The following is a 19004-nucleotide window of genomic DNA, read 5'->3' on the forward strand; positions in this document are numbered from 1 at the left end:
GAGTATAGTTGGATAGATTAACAATATTGCTGGGTGGGTTACGGGAACCATTGTTGTGGCCCCTTGTGGCATATAGTAGTTTAGATAGCTTAGTGTCCTTTTTCTTTTGTAGAGAATCAAAGTGTGTTTTGTAAATGGCTTGTCTAGTTTTTGTAAAGTCCAGCCACGAGGAAGTTTGTGTGGAAGGTTGCTTCTTTATGAGAGTATCCAGTTTTGAGAGCTCATTCTTAATCTTTCCCTGTTTGCTGTAGTGTCTAATCTGTAATTATAAAATCCAGCCAGTAGTGTAGTCAAGGGTAAACAGAGTATTGGTATATCCATTAGGGGTGTAATTTTTTACCAATACAGCTGTACAGCCCTTAGTAGGACAAAGTCATAGAGCTATAAAGCTCCCTTACACTGGTACAGCACATTCTCCTTCCCATGGAGGAATAGCTGTATTAGGCTACATCTATGCTACAGCAGCACAGCTACAACATGGCACTGTAGATGCTTCCTCTCTCGACGGAAGGGGGCTTTCTGTCAGTGTAATTAATCTACATTGCTGGGAGGGACCAGCTGGGTGGGCGATAGAATTCTTATGTCCCCCTAGCAATGTCAGAAACCCTTACTACAGTACTCAGCGCCTGCCCTGAACGACGCAGCAGGTTGATCTAATTTTTAAGTGCAAAACAGGCCCTAGTATAAGCAGCTTTTGTGTGGTAAGTGTGTCCTATCTCGGAGCCTCTCCTTTTGCCCCTCCACCCCCACGAACATGATACAGTTCTGTGGTGACCTAGAATCCTATTTTCGACGTCTGCAACTCAAGGTATATTTCAAACACACCTCTAACCAACGTATTAACCCACAGGGACCTTCCTACCAAGACTACAAAAAGAAGGATTCTGGGTGGACTCCTCCTGAAGGTCGAAATAACAGACTGGACTTCTACATAGAGTGCTTCCGCTGACGTGCACGGGCTGAAATTGTGGAAAAGCAGCATCACTTGCCCCATAACCTCAGCCATGAAGAACACAATGCCATCCACAGCCTCAGAAACAACTCTGACATCATAATCAAAAAAGCTGACAAAGGAGGTGCTGTCGTCATCATGAATAGGTCTGAATATGAACAAGAGGTTATTAGGCAGTTCTCCAACACCACTTTCTACAAGCCATTACCCTCAGATCTCACTGAGGGTTACCAAAAGAAACTACAGCATTTGCTCAAAAAACTTCCTGAAAAAGCACAAGAACAAATCTGCACAGACACACCCCTGGAACCCCGACCTGGGGTATTCTATCTGCTACCCAAGATCCACAAACCTGGAAATCCTGGACACCCCATCATCTCAGGCATTGGCACCCTGACAGCAGGATTGTCTGGCTATGTAGACTCCCTCCTCAGGCCCTACGCTACCAGCACTCCCAGCGATCTTCGAGACACCACTGACTTCCTGAGGAAACTACAATCCATTGGTGATCTTCCTAAAAACACCATCCTAGCCACTATGGATGAAGAAGCCCTCTACACCAACATTCCACACAAAGATGGACTACAAGCCTTCAGGAACAGTATCCCCGATAATGTCACGGCTAACCTGGTGGCTGAACTTTGTGACTTTGTCCTCACCCATAACTATTTCACATGTAGGGACAATGTGTACCTTCAAATCAGCAGCACTGCAATGGGTACCCGCATGGCCCCACAGTATGCCAACATTTTTATGGCTGACTTAGAACAACGGTTCCTCAGCTCTCGTCCCCTAATGCCCCTACTCTACTTGCGCTACATTGAGGACATCTTCATCATCTGGACCCATGGAAAAGAAGCCCTTGAGGAATTCCACCAGGATTTCAACAATTTCCATCCCACCATCTACCTCAGTCTGGACCAGTCCACACAAGAGATCCACTTCCTGGACACTACGGTGCTAATAAGCGATGGTCACATAAACACCACCCTATATCGGAAACCTACTGACTGCTATTCCTACCTACATGCCTCTAGCTTTCATCCAGATCACACCACACAATCCATTGTCTACAGCCAAGCTCTACGATATAACCGCATTTGCTCCAAACCCTCAGACAGAGACAAACACCTACAAGATCTCTATCAAGCATTCTTACAACTACAATACCCACCTGCTGAAGTGAAGAAACAGATTGACAGAGCCAGAAGAGTACCCAGAAGTCACCTACTACAGGACAGGCCCAACAAAGAAAACAACAGAACGCCACAAGCCATCACCTTCAGCCCCCAACTAAAACCTCTCCAACGCATCATCAAGGATCTACAACCTATCCTGAAGGACGACCCATCACTCTCACAGATCTTGGGAGACAGTCCAGTCCTTGCTTACAGACAGCCCCCCAACCTGAAGCAAAAACTCACCAGCAACCACACAACAGAACCGCTAACCCAGGAACCTCTCCTTGCAACAAAGCCCGTTGCCAACTCTGTCCACATATCTATTCAGGGGACACCATCATAGGGCCTAATCACATCAGCCACACTATCAGAGGCTCATTCACCTGCGCATCTACAAATGTGATATATGCCATCATGTGCCAGCAATGCCCCTCTGCCATGTACATTGGTCAAACTGGACAGTCTCTACGTAAAAGAATAAATGGACACAAATTAGACGTCAAGAATTATAACATTCAAAAACCAGTTGGAGAACACTTCAATCTCTCCGGTCACTCGATTACAGACCTGAGAGTGGCTATCCTTCAACAAAAAAACTTCAAAAACAGACTCCAACGAGAGACTGCTGAATTGGAATTAATTTGCAAACTGGATACAATTAACTTAGGCTTGAATAGAGACTGGGAGTGGATGAGTCATTACGTAAAGTAAAACTATTTCCCTATGTTATTTCTCCCCCCTCCACCACTGTTCCTCAGATGTTCTTGTTAACTGCTGGAAATGGCCCACCTTGATTATCACCACAAAAGTTTCAGAGTAGCAGCCGTGTTAGTCTGTATTCGCAAAAAGAAAAGGAGTACTTGTGGCACCTTAGAGACTAACAAATTTATTAGAGCATAAGCTTTCGTGAGCTACAGCTCAAATGCATCCGATGAAGTGAGCTGTAGCTCACGAAAGCTTATGCTCTAATAAATTTGTTAGTCTCTAAGGTGCCACAAGTACTCCTTTTCTTTTCACCACAAAAGGTTTTCCTCCTTCCCCCCTCCTTCCTGCTGGTGATGGCTCATCTTAAGTGATCACTTTCCTTACAGTGTGTATGATAAAACCCATTGTTTCATGTTCTCTGTGTGTGTATATAAATCTCTGCCCTGTATTTTCCACTGAATGCATCCGATGAAGTGAGCTGTAGCTCACGAAAGCTTATGCTCTAATAAATTTGTTAGTCTCCAAGGTGCCACAAGTCCTCCTTTTCTTTTTTGTGTGGTAAGTGCACACCATGGGCCTGGACTAAATCCTAGAGGCTCTAGGCCCTCCTGCACCAGGGGGCCGGGTGCTCCCCTATGCCTGGGGCGCGAGGCTGAAGGGGTTAGAGGGAATGAGGTGCCCAGATGTTGTGGTGAGGGGGCTGTGCAAGGCCCTTGGCTGCATGGGGTGTGAGGCCGAGACCCTGACGCCAGACCACCCTGCTCTCTAGGCCCCCCTGGACAGGCTCCTGGGAGACCCCGTTTCCGTGGCCAGAGCCCTGAACTCCCCTGCCCACGTCTCCTCTGGAGAAGCCCCGCCCCCTCCGGCTGATGCCTGGCCCCTCTCACTGGCCCGCCATCACCTGGATCACATGACCGGTGCCGCCGCCATGGCCGGGCTGGCGCTGGCGCTGCTGCTGGTGGGGTTGGTGCCCGCGGGCGCCGTGTGGCCACAGCCCCAGCTGGTCCGCGAGTCGCCGGGCGGGGGTCGCTGCCGCCTGAGCCCCGGCCGGTTCCGGTTCGGCTACGCGCGCTCGTCGGCGGTGGGGCCGGGATGCGCGGTGCTGGACCAGGCCTTCCGGCGCTACCAGCGGCTGCTGCGCGACGCCGGCCCGCGGGGGCCAGGTGAGGGGCCCGAGGCCACGGCGGCCCTGGCAGGGAGGACAGGGCACTGCCCGTGGGGGGGCTCCACGGATATAGCGCTGCTCTGGCAAGTGCGAGGAGCGGTATGGTGAGGGGAGGCTGGGGCGGGCTGCCGTGGAGTTGGGGAGAGCGGTATGGTGCGAGGGGGATGGGGTGTTATGTTCTGGTGGAGGAGAGGGCTGTACTCAGGGGAGGATGTGGTGAACGGCCCTGGGGGGCGGGTTCCTGCTCTACTAAATGGTTTCTCGGTGTGCGAAGTCCCCACGTTTTGGTATTCCCAATGAAGGCTCGAGGCTGGCAGGCCAGATACCATCTTGCTTCCCCTGTGGTGCAGGTACTTGGCCTGGGCTGGGGTTTGTGGGGATATTGCAGACTTGGGAACAGCAGGCCAGTGTGCTGATGTGTGTTCGGGTGCTTCACATTGCTACCTCCCTCCTGTTTGTGAAGCACAAAATGAAGCCCTAACTCCTTGTGTAAAGTGGGGTGCTTGGCTGGACTGGAAGCTGGTGGGGCTGGAATAGCTTGCCCTATGTCAGCACTGGGCATTGAATTAATGCATGTCAAGGGACTTTAAAACTTTTACAAAAGTAGCAATATTTCCATGAAGTTTTTAAAGAGAGACCTATAGCAACACTTCTTCAAGCACAAATGTTCCACTGCAGTCTTTGCGGAACTGGCAACTTGAAATAAAATATTACTACAAACAAATATGCTGCTGGCTTCATGACTTCTGAGACTCAGAGAAATGGAGTGCTTTGGTTTAATACAATGTAAGGTTAATAATGTGACTGTATTGACTAACCAGTAGCACCTCTTCCTGTCAATTGCAAACCTGCAGCCATTGGGCAAGCTGTCCTCAAAGTGTTTGCATGTCTGATTACGAAAAGTGCGTGCAGTGGGTTGGCTTTTGGTTACAGCAGCCAAAAGTCTGTGCTTCCTGCTGGTCTGCATGCCCTTGCTCCTCAAAGCAGGTTTACAGTTGGAAATTAACATGTATAGATAGAAGACAACAAATAGCAGCTGCACAAAAATAATTCAGGTGATACTTTCAGATCACGTCTATGGTACATGTCCTATAATAATAGCTTATGGAACATCTGTGTTCTAACACAACTTTTTCTTTGTAGTGAGTAATGGACTTGTTGGGCTATAACACTGATCTATAGCTGTTGTCCCACAAATACTCCAAGCCAAAACCATGTTAGTCTGATTGGGGCAGGCAGCTGTGAGTGGGTACAGTTAGATTTGTATATATGAGTCCAGCTACCTCTCCCTGGGTCACACAAGTAGTATAAAATTTCTTCCTTTAAATGCACACACGTCTGTTTTCTGTCTTCTAAAAAGCTTAATCTTGTTAAATTTCATAGTAAGATTATATGTTGGTAAACTGGGAGCCAAAGTGAGCTCCTCATTTAAAATGAACCCTTGCAGTAAAACATCTGGTACGGTGCTGTGAATTCTGTTTTCAAGACATTGGAAAGTCAATGGCTTCAACCCTCCTAATGGGTCCCTTCCCTAGACTCATACCCAAACTGGCTTCCTGTGAGAACAAAACTGGCTATTAGTTGTCTATTGGAGTCTAGTAACCCCAGTCATAGATCAGGGTCCCATTGTGCTAGATGCTGAACGAAAATAATATCTAGCTCTTACATCAGACTTTTTGTCAGTACCTCTCAAATGCTTCACAAAGGAGGTCAGTAACATTATCCTCATTTAACTGATGGAGAAACAGGGGCACAGGAAGGTGAGGGAGAGATAGTGGTTTGAGCATTGACCTGCTAAACCCAGGGTTGTGAGTTCAATCCCTGAGGGGGCCATTTAGGGATCTGGGGCAAAAATTGGGAATTGGTCCTACTTTGAGCAGGGGGTTGGACTAGATGACCTCTTGAGGTCCCTTCCAACACTGATATTCTATGAAATGACTTGCCCAAGGTCACCCCGCAGGCTAGTGCTAGAGCTGGAATAAAACACAGGTCTCCTGATCCTAGTTCAGTGTTCTCCCTGCACCAAAGAATTAACATTTTTAACATAAAACTATAAGAAACACAAACAAAATCACAGTGCGATGTCAGTTAAATGTTTGTAGCAGATATCCCAATCCTTAATATGAGAGGAAGCACAGCAGTGACTTGGCAAACATCCCCTGAACATGTGTATATAAAACTCAAGCATACTCAAACAATACACTGTAGATTGTTTAAGCAAAAGAAGTTTCTTCTGGTTTATTAAAGTCAATTATTACCAAACGTCTCCTCCCCCTCCCCCCAGCCTCCAGACAGGCAAACAAAGCACTTCCTCGATCTTGTCAGTTCCCTCAAACACAGGCAGACACTAGATCAGAGGTGGGCAAACTATAGCCCACGGGCCACATCCGGCCCGCGGGATTGTCCTGCCCGGCCCCTGAGCTCCTGGCCGAAGAGGCTAGCCCCCAGCCCCTCCCCTGCTGTCAGCCATCCCCTGTAGTTATGCTGCCATAACTGCCAGCACTGCTTGCACCCGCCCATCTCCCAGGCTTTCCAATAAGCCTGTCCTTCCGCTCTGAGCAGCATGATAAGGGGGCAGGGGGGTTGGATAGTGGCAGGAGATCCCGGGGGGCAGTCAAAAGACAGGGAGCGGTTGGATGGGGCAGAGGTTCGGGGGGGCAGTCAGGGGATGGGGAGCAGGAGGTGGTTTGATGGGAGGTGGGGTCCTGGGGGCGTAGTTAGGGAGTGGGGAGGTCCCAGGAGGGGGCAGTCAAGGGACAAAGAGCAGGGGGAGTTGGATGGGTCAGGAATCCTGAGGGGGACAGTCAGGGTGTGGGAAGTAGGAGGGGGTGGGGGCCAGGCTGTTTGGGGAGGCACAGCCCTCCATACCATTTCGCAACCCCAATGTGGCCCTCGAGCCAAAAAGTTTGCCCACCCCCGGACTAGATCCCATTTTCATTGGCAATCCAGTCTTAATTCTAAGAGTGGTGATAAATTGACCGTACTTGATTAAATATGGAAATCACCTGAATGCTCATTGAGCTCTCATGTGTATGGGATGAGGCTGCTGAATTGGCCTGTGTGTTCTGTTCTGAATTACATTCCTCCCTTTTGTGCATGGGCCTCAAGGTACTTCATAAATATCAATGAATTAACCTGTACTGCCCGCTCGGGTGTCAGGAAAGTGTCACCCCCATTCTACAGATGGAGAAAAGGCAGAGCTGACAGGCCAGATCCTCAAAGGCATTTAGGTGCCTAACTCCAAGTCAATGGGAGTTAGGTGCTTAAATGCCTTTGAGGATCTGGACGTAAGTTACTTGCCCAAATTCATAACTGTTTATAAGTATGGGAACAGAATCCAGAGCAGTCCTCCACATGAGTACTTCAACTACTAGCCCATGTTCCTGCTCTGAAGATGAAAGTGGCACTTATTTTATTCCACCCCATCCCCTTTGGTGTTCACAGGGTGTGATGGTAACCTAGGCATAGATGGTGTGGGGCCTACAATTCTGGTAACTATGCTTGTAAGCCGAGGTCAGTACTTGGAGGATTGCCCCTTATTGGAGTTCATTACTGTTGTAAATGCAGGAGGGCATTCACTGCAGGAGAATGTGTCTAGTTCAGAGGTCCCCAAAGCGTGGGACAGGCCCCATAGGGGGTGTGGAGAAACGTTTGGGAGAGGGTGTGGTGGGCCTGGGCCAGCCCCCATGGAAGGCAGGGAGGAGCACCACCCAGCCCCTCCCAGCTCTGCTCCAGTCCTGCCCCCAGCCACCTCCCCGGCTCCTGACCTTGTCCCCAGCCTCGACACGGCTTTGCCCTCAGCCACTGGCCACGGTTCTGTTCCCAGTTCAGGGCCAAGGCTAGGGTGGGAGGGGAGCCGCACCTGGCTGTGGGCCTGGCTGCCAGTCCCCACCGCAGCCCAGCTACAGCTCCGCTCCCCCGCCCAGCCCTGGCCCCCGCTTCCAGCCCAAGACCTATCCCAGTTCTGGCTCTAGCCTCGGCCCCATTACCCTTGTCTGCGTCCCCCACCCATCCCCCTGGGCAGGTGGGTGCAGACAGGGGTGGGGGGAGTGACCCTCAACAGTTTGGGGACTACTGGTCTAGTCTCTTATTAAAAGAAGTTGGGTCAGTTCCAAGCCTTCATGCTCTCAGTGCAGAGGCAGTAAGGAATCAGCTGCCTCACTTCGCTCTCTGGGAGGGTTCTAAATGTGAGTACGTTCTCTGTCGCTTTCTCCTTGGGTGTCTTGGTTTCTTTCCTTCTCTTCAAATCCTGTCCATGGCATTGGGGTTCTGCTCTTTACCTTGCTTCTCCCCCTTTCCCTTGTGGTGGGCAGCTGCTGTTGTAACTGCACCAGCTTTGGTTTTCTCCACTGTCTTAGCTCTTTCTCTTTCTAGCATGGCCCTGGCCCTGGCCCTGGCCCTGGCCCTGAACATGCTGCTCACTGTTTGAAGAGTAGTTGGAAGGATACCCCTCCACATATTATCCTCTCACAAATGCATCTCTATCCTCAGCACATTCTCTCCATCCAGGAGCACCTGCTTTGGCAGGGGAAATTGTCAAGCACCCCTGTCCCCAAGTCAAAAAGCAAGGTTTTTCTAATCCTGGCAGGAAGGGGACATGACTTACTCCTGGGTTCATGCTACAAGGTCAAGTACTGAAGGGAGGAAACTTGGTGTGGGATGGCTCATGACTTCCCAGTGAGCCGGTACCTTTTCATGGTGGCTGCAGTCATGTCCTCCAGAATCTAAACTTCCATTTAAAAATATTCCCCTAACCCTTGTTGTCATAAGGCTGTGAAACCAATGTACACTGAGGCTGTAATGTTTGGCTAAGTCTGAAGACAGCCTGAAGCAATAGCTCTGAGAAACACAAAATGCATCCCATTAATCAAAAATAAACAGTAAATCACATGCCTAATAACTTGAACCATTTCACCATTGATCAAAGTGGACAAGGAAAGAAGGGAATTGGTAGTATTAGAATTCACTCTGCACAATCTGCCGTGAATGCACCTTATTGCAGGTGAATAGAGCTGGGGTTTGACCAGACAGGAAAATAAACAAGTGGTTCTCTCCCAAATCTGACTCTTGTAAATAGCAGTGGGAAACTTTTGATTTAAGATCTGAACGGACTCCACATTTCTAGGTGTTGCTAGAAATCTAAACATACATGGAATGGTCTCTTAGAATATGAATTAACTACTTATGCTAAACAATCTGTTCCATCTTGTATTTAGTTGTGATACTGTGTGACCTTTCCCATACCTGAAGAAGAGCTCTCTGTGGCTCAAAATCTCGTCTCTTTCACCAATAGAAATTGGTCCAATAAAAGATCTTACTTCAACCACCTTGTCTTTGCTAATATCCTTGGACTAACATGGCTACAACTACACTGTAAACAAAGAATAAAACTAGTATTCACACTTCACTATCTATGCCAGCAGGAAAACATGACCATCAAATCAATTGGAACTTTTCTTAGTGCTTGGACTCGTGATTCTGTGTGCCCACATCTTTCTCCTCAGCTTCAACATGTCCTTGCATTCTTTCCAAAGTACAGTGGTTCATGCAGGGCTCAAATTACTCCCTTGTGACTTGTCTTATTGTGTTGGTTTAAAAAAAAATCTCATTGCAAGGTTTTGTTAGGTATAACAGAGAAAAGGGAAAAATCCAAGAAATATATGGAAAGAAATATTGTGTTCCATTGAACTAGGTTGAATTGGAGTTCCAGTTAGAAAGGAGCATTGTGATCATATTTCAGAGAGTTGGGGAGACTTCAGTGTGGAATATTGAAATAATTATTCAAAATGTGCCCATGCAAAACTCTGATCTAGTTGGTCTGGGTTGTTTGTGTTTGGAGTAAGAATCCAGTGCCCACAAACTAAACCCTCTCTGAGCTCCCCAAAATATTCCCATCTACTCAACCTCCTCTTGCCATTCTTGAAAGAGCCCATTCAAACAAATAAACTTTGCAGCCTGACCACCTGGTTACTAAACCTGGCCTCTGGCAGATGGAGGTGTTGTTTCACACTGTATTTTTATATTGTATTTTCCACTGCATGCATCTGAGGAAGTGGGCTTTAGCCCATGAAAACTTAAGCTCAAATAAATTTGTTAGTCTCTAAGCTGCCGCAAGTACACCTTGTTCTTTTTGTTTCACATTGACACTGAGAACACCCTCCCTGCAGTACTCTCCCATCCACACAGGAGGCTGATAGCTCAAAGTGCTTTAGCTGATTGCAGCTGTCATGGTGTCAGTTGGTGAGAGAGAATCATAGAATATCAGTCCAACCCCCTGCTCAAAGCAGGACCAATCCCCAACTAAATTATCCCAGCCAGGGCTTTGTTGAGCCTGATCTTAAAAACCTCTAAGGAAGGAGATTCCACCACCTCCCTAGGTAACCCATTCCAGTGCGTCATCACCCTCCTCTTGAAAAAGTTTTTCATAATATCCAACCTAAACCTCCCCCACTGCAACTTGAGGCCATTATTCTGTCATCTGCTACCACTGAGAACAGCCTAAATTCATCCTCTTTGGAACGCCCTTTTAGGTAGTTGAAAGCAATTATCAAATCCCCCCTCATTCTTCTCTTCTGCAGACTAAATAATCCCAGTTCCCTCAGCCTCTCCTCATATGTTATGTGCTCCAGCCCCCTAATCATTTTTGTTGCCCTCCGCTGGACTCTTTCCAATTTTTCCACATCCTTCTTGTAGTGTGGGGCCCAAAACTGGAAACAGTACTCCAGATGAGGCCTCACCAATGCCGAATAGAGGGGAACGATCACATCCCTCGATCTACTGGCAATGCTCCTACTTATACAGCCCAAAATGCCGTTAGCCTTCTTGGCAACAAGAGCACACTGTTGACTCATATCCAGGTTCTCGTCCACTGTAACCCCTAGGTCCTTTTCTGCTGAACAGCTGCCTAGCCATTCGGTCCCTAGTCTGTAGCAGTGCATGGGATTCTTCTGTCCTAAGTGCAGTATTCTGCACTTGTCCTTGTTGAACCTCATCAGATTTCTTTTGGCCCAATCCTCTAATTTGTCTAGGTCCCTCTGTATCCTATCCCTACCCTCCAGTGTATCTACCACTCCTCCCAGTTTAGTGTCATCTACACACTTGCTGAGGGTGGAATCCATGCCATCTTCCAGATCATTAATGAAGATACTGAATAAAACCGGCCCCAGGACTGACCATTGGGACACTCCGCTTGATACTGGCTGCCAACTAGACATGGAGCATTTGATCACTACCTGTTGAGCCCAATTATCTAGCCAGCTTTCTATTCACCTTATAGTCCATTCATCCAGCCCATACTTCAACTTGCTGGCAAGAATACTGTGGGAGACCAAATCAAAAGCTTTGCTAAAGTCAAGGAATAACACGTTCACTGCTTTCCCCTCATCCACAGAGCCAGTTATCTCATCATAGAAGGCAATTAGGTTAGTCAGGCGTGACTTGCCCTTGGTGAATCTATGCTGACTGTTCCTGATCACTTTCCTCTCCTCTAAGTGCGTCAGAATTGATTCCTTGAGGACCTGCTTCATGATTTTTCCAGGGACTGAGGTGAGGCTGACTGGCCCGTAGTTCCCCGAAACCTTCTTCTTCCCTTTTTTAAAGATGGGCACTATATTAGCCTTTTTCAAGTCATCTGGGACCACCTCCGATCGCCATGAGTTTTCAAAGATAATGGCCAATGGCTCTGCAATCACATCCACCAACTCCTTTAGCATCCTTGAATGCAGTGCATCCGGCCCCATGCACTTGTGCTCATCCAGCTTTTCTAAATAGTTCTGAACCACTTCTTTCTCCACAGAGGGCTGGTCACCTCCTCCCCATACTGTGCTGCCCAGTGCAATGGTCTGGGAGCTGACCTTGTTTGTGAAGATAGTGCCAAAAAAAGCATTGAGTACATTAGCTTTTTCCACATCCTCTGTCCCTAGGTTGCCTCCCCTAGGCAGTTGCCTAATTAGTCAGAACCCCAACCAGTTAGGGGTTTGTAGGTCAAACCCAACATCTTTAACTCCTGGAAATCAGGAGTGGCCAGTGCAGGTATCAGGACCCTGTTGGGAACTCAGGTCTGCGCTCCCGGCTCCAATCACCCTTTATGCTTCACTGATCCTAATTTGCTGTGATTTGGGTTTTTTTTTTTTTAAGACTCTTGCTTGTGTTTCAATCCCAGATAATAGCTGACTCATACAACAACTTTCTGGCACTGCTTTTAGCCTGGATCCTTGGCCAACAGGGTTATTATGTGATAGTCTCCATGTCCCAGAGCTGGTCTCAGCTCAAATAGCGAGCATGTCCCCTTCCCTCTGGATGCCTGCTTTATCTATGTTTTTCCAAGGGGTGTGGCTGCTCTGCTGCTTGCTTGCTCTCTGATAGTCAAACATACTTTTTCTAGCTAAGATCCATGGGGCTGGCTGAGTGGGATTCAGTTGCGGGCCCTGCTTGGTTATTGTTGCCCCATTAAATTCCTTGCTGGCTCTGGATCTCGTCCCATCCTGGGGATGGCCCTCCCTCAAAGGCATATGGGTGCACTTTGCTCTGCTGATGCTCACTGCACTCTTTGTATTAGAGGATTATCTGTGTTCATTGGGGTTGGTTGCTAGATCTCACTGGGCCGGTCAGCACGGGGCAAGGTTGTCGGCGGAGATTCCATCAAGGCTCAGTGCTTTCCTTACATAACCTACTTCTGTTGCATGTAGCATTCCTTTCGCATGCTGCTTGGAGAGCTGGGGCAGTGGTTTTCATTTCTCCCTGGGACAGGTTAAAATTGTATGGGCTGTTTGGTTAGTGGGTGCTCTGCCAGCTCTCAGTTCATCATTGAGCAGACAACTCCATTGCTTCCTGGTGAGGCTGCTTAAAGAACAGCTGGTGCCTGATGGAAAATTCTGAAAGGCCTTTGCATTAGAAACAATCCTGCCCCTTATTGGCTCAGCCTTGCAAGAGAAGAACCACAGCTATTGTCCTGCACTTGGAGAGAGCTGTTTATATCCTGCACTATTGGCCTTCCTCTGCCTACTCATAAAGAAGTCTGTCTAAAAAAATCTCTTATTCTCCTGACTCGAGTCTCCACTTGACCAAGCTGGGAAACGCTGTCCCTTGTTTCTCTTGGTACTGGGAAGAGTCCTAGGGTGAGCCAAGGCCCTACCTCTTCAATTTAGTGGTGGCTATTGCTGTGTCTCTCCCTCCAGTAGTGGGGTTGTGAGAAAGGGACATTTCTATCCCTGATACACTCAGAGATCTAGGTTTTCTGCTTTGCCCAGCCTGGGCAATGTGGCAGCCTTTGTTACTGACCTCTCTGTATTTGGGAGTTAAATTAAAAGGCTTGCTACCCATCCCTTCCTCCTTCCCCATATCCTACAATCTGTCATGAAAATATTTTTTCTGGTTCCTTAGAACCACTCTGCAAACTTTAGCTCACAGCATGTGGTCCCTCATGCCATCTGAATACTTGGTGGGCCAGAGCCCTTGGGAAGTCTTAGTCTCTGTAACTGTGTGCACTCTCATTTGGATCCTTTAGCATGTTGGTCCCCTTCATCTTCAACCAAAGTGTGTTGGCACTGGTTCCCCCCATGAGTATTAATGCTCAGGGAGCGGAGTAGCTAATGGTGCTGGTTAAAGTGGACAAAGTATGAGCAAGTGCCATTGGGCCTGGTGGCAGCACCTCTTGCTACTTTAGATCTGAGCTCTTTCTGAGCTGAGACTGGACATAGCTGACCATGGTTCCCAGTGGTGGCTTTACATTACTTCCCCTCAATTAATCATCCTTGAAATTGCTTTGGACAGTCCCACCCCTCACCCTCCTTGGCCTAGCTGCTCCCATTGGAGTCAGTGAGTATTTTTGCCGAGGGACTCCAGGGGGAGCAGAGTTAGGCCGATAATAGGTACTTTGGAAAATCCTACCCCAAATCAAAACTGGGCTCTGGTTGCAGGAAGGAGTGACTAGGGCTTTCACCTGGTGAGCCACCATGTGCCACTGTATCCTCTCCATTCTTTAACTTGGCTGGGCTTATTCTCCTCTGAACCTGTTGCTGCCTTGGCCACACGAGGGGGCCTGATCAGTGGGGACTCTCTCTGCTAATTTCATTGGATTGGGGCCTGGTGATAAGATTCCATTCCATAAGCCTCTTGATGCACTCTGAGATGCATCATATCTTCCTCCACAGTGTTTGGAAATGGGGAGGAATGCCCTGGGGCCTCTGTCTCCATCCAAGTTCCCTGAAGCCCTGCAGCCCCTGAGACTGTCTAATAAAACATGACGTCACCTCTTCGCTTTCCAAACAGGGTTCTGCTATCCAGAGTTCTGTGTGAGTTGGTGATAATGTGGACTCTGATCTCCCCTAGCTGCCACTAGTCAGTCTAACCAGCCTGTCCTTTGGCTCTCTAGCGCTGAGGGCAGACGGCACTGGTGAGGGTGGCACTTTCTGCTCAGGTGGTTTGTTAGTTATTGGTCCCATTGCTGATTCTCCCATCATGTCCAAGATAGCACTTATCAGATTCTCCTACTTCAGGCTGTTCTTCCAGGTGTCTGGTTTAGGGTTCGAGGGGCCACACACGTTACTCATGTTACTTTTGTCCTGGAATGAGAGAATTAGGCAGCAGCCTAGCAAAGGGTTGGCTGGGTTGTTTGTTTGCTTCGTCTTTGTCTTCCAGGACAGGCCTTTGACTTTGGAACTCGCTGTCCCCTGTGGTCTGATGAAGCCTCTGTCTCTTGACCTTTATGGCTCTATGAACAGGCAGAGTCCTTGCCTCTCTCTGGATTAACACCTGCATTTGCCCCACTTGCTGGGGCAGTTCTTTTATTGGTAATTGAAGCAACAGTAACGTGACATTCAGCTCAGTCTAAGTTTGTCGCTTTAACTAGGCTGTTCGTAGAGTTTCTCTACAGGTCCTCTCTTCCAGACCCTAGTTCACTCTGCCCTGACAGCCCTTCCAATCTTCCTTAGCCCCAGCCTGTAGTTAAAAGCCACCCGTACCACACGCGTGAGCAGGGATCAGTCAGCATTTCCATCGCTTAACGGACAGCAGGTACCCTGCAAAGCTGGGCTTGGGAGGCAGAGTGTGCTGAGTCGGTGTTTGGTTAATCCATATTCTGTGTGTGTTGCAGAGGATACGCAACCCTGGGAGCCTCTTTGCACTGAGTTGCTGGTCTCTGTTGCCACGCCGCATTGTGATGGCTTTCCCGACATGGACTCTGTGGAGAGCTGTAAGTATCAGTCCATCACAAAGCAAGAACTGCTGGTTGGGTAGCAATGATCAGGACCAAAGATCTAGGCCCACTTTAAACCAGGAGGTGATTATGCTGCAGCCAAACAGCATTGCCAGGAAGCCCTGGGTGCAGTGCAACAAATGCAGGGTGTACCCGGCTGTACAGAATGTGCCCTCTTTTAGGGAGTAATGACTTCTGGCAGCTATCAATGAGACACTTAACCAGGGAGTCTCCTGTTCCCTGGAACCCACAGTGCTGGGGCCACCACTGGGTCACTGTTGAGGAAAACTTCAGTGGTCTGTCTGTTATACCTAGGATCTTGAGTCCTGCCTCACTGGCGAGCAAGTGGCTTTGAGGGAGTGTGGGGCTGGTTCTGGGCCTACAATTGTCAAGAATATATAGTACTCTCTATCCCTAGATCTCCAAGCCCTCTACAAAGGAGGGCAGTATCATGATTTCCATTTTACATTTGGAGAAACCGAGGCACAGGTGGGGACGTGACTACTGGCCCAAGGTCTCCCAGCAGGCCAGTGCAGAACCAGGAGTAAAACCCAGGTTTCCTGACCCCCTCTCTAGTGCTTTATCTGATAGGCTATGCTGCTTTCCATACAAACATCAGGTTTACTGTTGCCCTGTTCTTTCTTTAAACATTTTCACCTGAGACTGTATAAATGGGAAGGCTAAGGAAGGGGTTGATTATATCTGGCTCACACACATCTTCCATTATTTCAGAAGTCCACCTATCAATCTCTTATCTGTTGGTGTACACCAGTTATTGTTGAAGTGACCCCAGAGTGCCAAAGGCACTAAGCTAGGCAAGCAGTGTGGATTGGACCCTGGGTGGGAGCAAGGGTTCCTGGTGAAATATTCCTCTTTAAGCTATCTAAAACTTGGCAGCGCCTGGCTCAATCCAGGTCCTGGAGCTGGGGCTGTAATAATTTGAAGTGGGGTTCACCCAGCTGGGGAGGGCTATGCTAGAGGTGCTAATATCCTGTGTGATGCTGTGTTTCAGACAAGCTGTCTACTTCGGAGGACCTTTCACTGCTGTCTTCAGAGAGTGTCTGGGGAGCTCTCCGAGGTGAGGTTGCATTTGCCATTTGGGGTGTCTGTCCCCATTAGGGCTTTCTGCTGAGCCTTGCTGCTGCCTCTACTTCCAGACCCATTGGATGGAGCGTCTCCCTGTTCCAGTGTGTTCTAGCTTACTTTGTTAATTGGGCTCTTCTTTGGGAGGAATCCATGCCCAAAGCCTAGCTCTGTCTGTCTGCTTCCCATAGGCCTGGAGACCTTCAGCCAGCTCATCTGGAGAGATGAGGATGGGACGGTGAGTGTGACACTTGCTGAGCTGGAGGGAGGCATTGATGCAGTGCAGGGTGATGGGTGCAAACTCTAGTGGGGATGCCCTGCCCTGCTCTGTCTCATGGGGGAAGTATTGCTTAGCTGCTAAATGTGGCCACGCTGCGGATGGACTGCAAAGAGAATTTTCTTGGGCCTTTCGCCTCAAGGATTGGGGCTTCAGGGGGGAGTTTTTAAACCGGGGACTCAAGTGGACTCCTGGGGCACCAATGAGGTAGCGGAAGTAGGGCTGGGGACCACATGCTTTGACAATATAAGGTTCTGAATAGTGCCTAGCCCCTGGCAGGAGGAAGCCATGTCCTGGAGCTTTGTACTGATTCTTCTGGCTGGCTTCTCCAAAGTGCCATCTGCAGGCTAATGAAGGCACTCCTTCCCAGCCGTCCTGTGCCCCACAGAGGTGCAGATCTCTGCCTGGGGAGGCAGCTAACCCTGCTGTAGAAAGCACTCTCCTGATGGTGTTATGGTGTCCGTGTATTTGTGGGCCTTCCTTGAGGGGGCTGCTCATCTACTGCATGCCCTTTCTTGCAGTTCTACCTCAACAAGACAGACATTGTGGACTTTCCCCGCTTTCCTCACCGGGGCCTGCTGCTGGACACATCTCGCCACTACCTGCCTGTGAGAGCCATCCTAGAGACTCTGGTGTGTGCCCGGGTGCTCAAGCACATATCCTGCCTTGCTGGCAGGCTTGCCAGCCTTTGATGTGGCATTGTAGGCAGAGCAGTCTGGCTAGCTGTTCCCTTCTGCAGGTCAGCTGGGGGCTTCCTGAGGGCCTCTGGGCCTGGGCACTGCATTGGCTCTGCAAACATGTTTGATGGTGCTACAGGGTCAGATAGTTCCTCCCAACCAGGGCCAGCCCTTACAGCTGGGTATAGATAAAGCACCACGGCAACGCACAAGGGTGAGGAGAGGAGCTCACAGAGTGAAGCTGTCTGATGGGTTTCAGCTGTAGTGGAGAGAGGGGCTGTCGGAAGGGGGTTGGGTGGGGGTGGATCTAAACCAAGGACAAATGCTCCTAATGCCCCACAACCCTTCTAGTTTGCTGTTCTCCTTAGGCCCCTTGAGGGTTCACTCCCTGGGAAACTCACAGCTGCCTCATTTGGACTGTTTTCATTCTCTGTGCAGATGAATTGGAGAAAGAGAGAGAGCCCCACAGACCCTCCCACTCCCCTGAAAGCTGGCCTTTTCTCTAGGCAGTAGGAACACTAGCCCACTGCACTTGGAGCAAACCACAGTGGCCGATGTTTCTGTGCTTTTCCAGGAAGAATGGGGCCAGAGGGTGGTGATGGAATCCTTGCAGATAGTCCCTTGGAATTATGATTCTGGTATCTTTTCCCCAAGTCTCCCCCACCCGAATTTCCTGCCAGCCCTGGGGAGTATGGGACTATAAACCAGTGTGTCTAATGAAGGGGCCTCACCTGCCTCCACATGGTTTCCCTTTTCTGTATAATAACTCCTCGCTTAACATTGTAGTTATGTTCCTGAACAATGCTACTTTAGGTGAAATGATGATAAGTGAATCCAGTTTCCCCATAAGAATTAATGTAAAGGGGGAGGGGGTTAGGTTCCAGAGAAATATTTTTCACCAGATAAAAGACATTATATACATATACAGTATAAATTCAAACTATTTAATACTGTACTCACCAATGATGATTGTGAAGCTTGGTTGAGGGGTGGAATAGTGGGGCTTGACCCACTCCGCCTGGCCGGCGTTCCTGCCGGGGGTTGGGGGCTTGCCCATTCCCCAACTGGAATGCCGGGCAGTCAGAGTGGGATAAGTCCCCGCACTCCGACCCTGCTTCTCAGCTGGAATGCCAGGTGGGCAGAACGGGGTAAGCTCCCACTCCCCGACCCTGCTCCCTGGTTGGAATGCTAGGTGGGTGGAGTGGGGCAAGCTCCCATGCCCCGACCCCTCTCCCTGGCAGGAGCACCAGGCGGGGGGAATGGGGCAAGCCCCCGTACCCCAACACTGCTCCCTGGCAGGAGCACCAGGTGGGTGGGTGGAGCGGGGCGAACCAAACAACCTTATAACGGAACATTGCGTGACTTTAAACAGATATGTTCTCTAATAGATCAGCAACCTAATAACGAAACAGAGTTAACTGGGATGACTTTAAGTGAGGAGTTACTGTTCAAAGGGAGTACCCCTGGGGCCTGTCTGTGCTGTGCCTAGGGTATTTCCTTATTTGGCCTTGTTTACAGGATCTTTGTAAATGAGAGATTCGTTCACCTCCTTGGGCCTAATCTCTCTCACCCTCTCATGATGCTGGTGTCCCTTTCATAGAACCAAATGCAAAGCAGTTCCTAGAGCAGGACAAGCTCGGTTTACAGTAACGAGTGAGGGGCAGTCTTGAGATGGACTAGTGTCTCTTTAAATGATTCCCAACTTAACTGAAAGGGAGGAGAAGAGGGATTAAACCTGTTGGGTTAGCTTCAGGAGTAACTGGGTGAAAT

The 19004-nt window shown here is 49.1% G+C and overlaps 1 protein-coding gene and 1 long non-coding RNA gene across 7 annotated transcripts in view; one reads left to right on the plus strand and one right to left on the minus strand.

The window, feature by feature from the left end:
• Positions 1–3228: 3228 nt before the first annotated feature.
• Positions 3229–10153, minus strand: LOC122456015. The gene is made up of 3 exons (XR_006274617.1): positions 10014–10153; positions 7139–7143; positions 3229–3256 (listed from the first exon to the last, which is right to left on the minus strand). It is a non-coding gene; the product is annotated as an uncharacterized LOC122456015 (long non-coding RNA).
• The window catches only part of HEXA (hexosaminidase subunit alpha), a 29243-nt gene continuing 13827 nt past the window's right edge, over positions 3589–19004 (plus strand). For 3 of the 6 annotated variants that reach the window (XR_006274615.1, XR_006274616.1, XM_043493425.1), the window contains exons 1-5: positions 3728–4001; positions 15096–15194; positions 16210–16275; positions 16472–16518; positions 17079–17201. Coding sequence is in view for 4 of the 6 variants with exons in the window: in XM_043493425.1 (XP_043349360.1) it covers positions 3749–4001; positions 15096–15194; positions 16210–16275; positions 16472–16518; positions 17079–17201 (588 nt within the window). In the remaining 2 variants the exon portion in view is untranslated. Of the gene's footprint in view, positions 4002–15095; positions 15195–16209; positions 16276–16471; positions 16519–17078; positions 17202–19004 lie in introns of all 6 variants that reach the window. The other 3 variants (XM_038418904.2, XM_043493426.1, XM_038418907.2) reach the window with 3 other exon arrangements.

Source organism: Dermochelys coriacea, chromosome 10 (genome assembly GCF_009764565.3).
Source record: "Dermochelys coriacea isolate rDerCor1 chromosome 10, rDerCor1.pri.v4, whole genome shotgun sequence".
Taxonomy (NCBI): domain Eukaryota; kingdom Metazoa; phylum Chordata; order Testudines; family Dermochelyidae; genus Dermochelys; species Dermochelys coriacea.